Here is a 5,000-nt window from a genome sequence, read left to right on the forward strand (position 1 = left end):
AGTCTCCCTACCCCACCCACCCACCTTCACCCTCCCTCCCTTACGACCTCCTACCCTACCCACCCTCCTTCCAACCCCTCCTCCCTCACGCACCCACCTCCCACCGCTTCCTTTTACGACCTCCTCCCTCACACACCCACCTTCCAACCCCTTCTTCCTCACCCCCCCACCTTCCAACCCTTCCTCACCCCCCTCCCACCTTCCAACCCCTCCCTTCCCTACCCCCCTCCTCACCCCCACCCTCCACCTTCCAACCCCCCTCCCTCACCCCCCCACCTTCCCCCCTCACCCCTCCTCATACGACCTCCCACCCGATCTCATCTCCTCCTCAGATTGGCAAGGGAAGCAAGGGATAAGAAGCCGGGACCATCGTGCAGCTCGCGTCCAAGATTGGGTGGCGGCGCCGGGACATATGGGGCCATAAAGACTCCACTGAGCAATATACAGTGCCTCTTGTGGGACCGCGTCATATATTGCTTCGACAAGGGGAGAAATGATGCCTTTCTTGAAGATTTTCGGTGCTTTTTACATCGAATTATGGCACGGTATAATTGTTTTTCTTTATGAGGGTAATAGTAATGATAATTATTATAACATTGAATTATGACTGGTATGATTGTTTTTCTGATGGTAATAGTAATGATAATAATCATCTTCACATTTGTTGTCATATTTTTTCTTGTCATTATTGGTAATATTATCATAACTGTTATTGTTATGATCATTTTTGTTATCATTACCATAACTGTTATTGTTATTATCATTTTTGTTATCATTATCATTTTCATCGTTATTATAATACATTTTGATTACTATCATTATTGTCATTATCATTATTATCATTATTACTGTCATTAGTAATACTATTATCATTATCATTATTATTTTCTTTTGACTCTGTTGATTTCATCATCATTATTATAATTACCATTATCATTACTATTATCTTTTTTACTATTATCTTTGTTATGATCACCATCAACGTTATTATTACTATTATCGTTAGTATTAATACGTCTGTTATGATGATCATTATCATCATAAATATCATCATTATCATACATGTCATTATACTTATCATATATGAGTATAGTTCTTTTCCCTTTTTTTTTGTTAGTTGAAATGAGCATTTGTGGTGATCTGAATGGTAGATAATAAAATCAATAATTGATTGTTATAACGACAATAAAAACACAATAACAGAACAAATGATAACAACAGTAAGGGTGTCAATGATATTGACGGTATAGTACAATCCTACTAATGGGGATGATGACATGAATGACACCACGGATAGTTGCAGCATATTGATAACATCAGTGATAATGAGGTCGATCATGAAGACTATAATGATAAAATAACTAAAACCCACCGTAGTCTAGTGCATGATGTAATTACTACTAATAGTAATAGTCATGATGAAACTTATAATGGGACGACTATTACGACACAAAATAATAAGCTTATAAAGTCGATGATGCGACTACTACCAAAAAAGATGATAACATTACTACTGCTAATAATATTAATAGTGATAACTATAACCATGATAATGATGATTATGGTCATGATTATAATTATAATTATAATAATGACAATAACAATAATGGTAATAAAATAATAATAATTATTATTATAATACTAATAATAATGACAAAAACAATAATGATAATGACCAACAAAAACAATAACAACAATAATGATAATAATAATAGTAATGATGATGATGATGATGATGATGATGATGATGATGATGATGATGATGATGATGATGATGATGACAATAAGAATAGTAATAACAACAATGATGGTGATAACAATGATGATTATGATGGTAACGTTAATAATAACGATGATAATAACAATAACAATAAGGACAATGATGATGATAGTAAGAATAATGATATAGGTGATGACGATAATATCGAACAAGAACGAGAAGAACATGAAAAAGAAAAAACAAGTAGAACAAAAGAGAACAAGTTTAACAATAAAAGGAAGAAGAAAGACAGATTGAAAAATCGATCGATCTACACCAACAAAGTGCCAAGAAGAAGAAGAAGAAGAAAAAGGAAGAAAGAAAGAAAGAAAGAAAAAATCGATCGATCTACACCAGCAAAGAGCCAAGAAGAAGAAAAAGGAAGAAAGAAAGAAAGAAAAAATCGATCGATCTACACCAACAAAGTGTCACGAAGAAGAAGAAGAAGAAGAAGAAGAAGAAGAAGAAGAAGAACAAGAACAAGAACAAGAAGAACAAGAAAAAAGAAAGAAAGAAAAAGAAAAAAATCAATCAGTCTACAGCACCAGAGCCAACACTTACCCTCCGGACCAGCTCCCCCACCATGCCATCCCAGCCTCCCTCCTGCGTCTCGTCAAGGGCCCCATAGTTGTTGTCCTTGACGAGTTGTAGCGTATCTGGCGAGGAGAGAAGGGGTTGTAATAAGGACGAGTTGATCTATTTGAAACATTAAAAGGTATTGGAGGTGTTGTAATAATCTGAAAGTTGATCTGAAAGTTGATTTGAAACATTAAAAGGTATTGGAGGTCTAGGTACCTGGTTCTATAGTACGGTTGGATGTTATTATTATTGTCACTGTAGTTATTATTATTATTGATAGAGTAGTAATGATAGTAGACATGGCGTTATTACTATTTTTATTACTATCATTATCATCGTTATCTTCATCATTACTATTATCATCATTATTTTGATTATCAATTTTGTTGCCATTTTTACAATTATCAAGTGTTATGATTGTCATCATTTTCATTATTATTTTCGTTACACATATTATCACTTATTTTTATTATTGGCGTAATAAAGTTTTTTCAATCATTCCTTTTATTGGAAACTTCCTCTTCTATCAAACCATATCATATTCCCTTCACTAATCCTCTAATTATCCCCTCTTCCGGTCGCTGTTTCAATGCTACTATCACCGATTTTAATTGGTGATTAACTTATTTTGCCGTTATTTGAGATTAGCTGCGAGGGCAGGTTGACTTGCCCGTCTTCGAAAACACTTACAGGCACATGCGCTGACATATAGGCACGTAGACACGAAGATTCAGACAAACAACACGTGCAAGTATCCATGCAGTCACACACACACACACACACACACACACACACACACACACACACACACACACACACACACACACACACACACACACACACACACACACACACACACACACACACACACACACACACACACACACACACACACACATACACCTTCCAACCTCCCTTACGACACACACATACACACGTATACACACACTAGCACACCTATACACACCGACAATGAGTACATTCAGCAGACCCTCTTTCATTTACTCATTAAGGCGATAAAGCAAACATCCTTATTTGCTCAAGTAATTTTATTCTTACAAAGCCAATAATCGACCTTAGAACGTGGACTAATGTTAACAAAGAGATCTTTTAGAGGAATGTAATTACATTTATTCAATGAAGAGTAAATACTCAATAAGTCAGGTAATACTTGTTCATAATTCCATAATTCAGAATATACAAAGTACATGTAATATAAATGTTTTTCTTTTTTTTTATTCTTTCTTTAGGTAACTATATTTTTTTGAATGAGTTAGTAATATCAATAGCAAACACTACAGACATCTTGGTAAAGAATTCAGTCACAGAAGACTAATGGTGCACAAAGACTAAATCCTTACTGAATACTTAAATGAACTTTCTTTAATACAGAAAATGAATTAAAAAAGCGGTATTACTTATCTGCCAGATAATTTCTACACACGCAAGGAAAATATACACATTACCAATAATGAATACGTTAGCAAAAGGCATTCATTGAAATTAACCATAAATAAGATATCAGTGATTCTGTATAGGAAATTGCCGAATATATCCTAAAAGGATTTTTAAAATTGGTGAGACTATCATTCGAGCTTCAAATATGGATGTTTCAACCTGTGTTTGCGTGTGAAAAGGTGGTACAGTTTTCTTTTCTTCGTGTTTGCTGTTAAAAGTCTTCGTATTACTAAAACTGTTATACTAATCTGTATCATGAACTTCATCGCTGTTTTCTTGATTTGTATTATTATAATCATTCTTATCATAAACATTATTGTTATCAATATTATCAACACCATTATGATCATTATCATGACCATTACTGTAATCATTTTGATCACGTTCTATCTTTATTATTGTTGTTCTTACAGATACTACTACCATGATCCTTACTATAATAACCATTATCATTAGCAGCATGATTTTCGAGGTGTGTGTGAGTGTGTGTGTGTGTGTGTATGCATTTGTTTGTGTGTTTTTATCAGTGTGTGCATAAGTTTGTGTGCGAAGGAAAACAGTCATTCCTGGAACTCCGAAGTCTGAAATTCAGGAATGTTCACAGTGAGTCAAGTTATTTGCCGACCAAACGTAGCTTTCAGTGAGATCACCTCAAGGCCTTAAGAGCCAGGGTCTAAGAGGGAGAAGAGGAGGGGGGTGGGGGTGGGGGTGGGGAAGAAAGAGGAGTGGGGAGGGTAATAGAGAGGATGGGGTGGTCGCTATAACCAGCGGAAAGGTAATGGTTTTAATTGGAATAGGTAATGGTTATGGTGAGGTTTGTGCTCATATGTGTAGGTATATGAGTGTGTGTGTGTGTGTGTGTGTGTGTGTGTGTGTGTGTGTGTATGCATTGTCTGTGTGTGCGTGTGTTTACAGTTATGAATACACATACGTATTCAGACAGATCTTATCTCTCCCTAGATTAAGTTTTTACGTAAAAAGAAAGTCAATAATCCAATCTTATCCTCTTTTTCTTCATCTCGATCTCTACCGCAGTGATAAATGTTCAAATAAACGTAACAATAACACACATTATTTCTTTCAAACGTCCGCTATTCGTGGAAATTACGCTTTTAGAGAGAGAGAAACAAAAAAAAAAACGAACATTTGCAAAATTCCAGCTTCTCTTTTCCATATAAAACGAGAAGTCAGGTTGCCCTTGATA

General features: G+C 35.4%; 1 protein-coding gene across 1 annotated transcript in view; it reads right to left on the reverse strand.

Annotated features, from left to right (window-relative positions):
* LOC113825069 (glutamate receptor 1-like) overlaps window positions 1-5,000 on the reverse strand; it is a 590,162-nt gene that overhangs the window by 188,642 nt on the left and 396,520 nt on the right. Inside the window, 1 exon segment of the mRNA XM_070133408.1 lies at window positions 2,321-2,415. Coding sequence (XP_069989509.1) covers window positions 2,321-2,415 — 95 coding nt within the window.

The sequence above is a fragment of the Penaeus vannamei genome, chromosome 18 (assembly GCF_042767895.1).
Source record: "Penaeus vannamei isolate JL-2024 chromosome 18, ASM4276789v1, whole genome shotgun sequence".
In the NCBI taxonomy this organism is placed as follows: domain Eukaryota; kingdom Metazoa; phylum Arthropoda; class Malacostraca; order Decapoda; family Penaeidae; genus Penaeus; species Penaeus vannamei.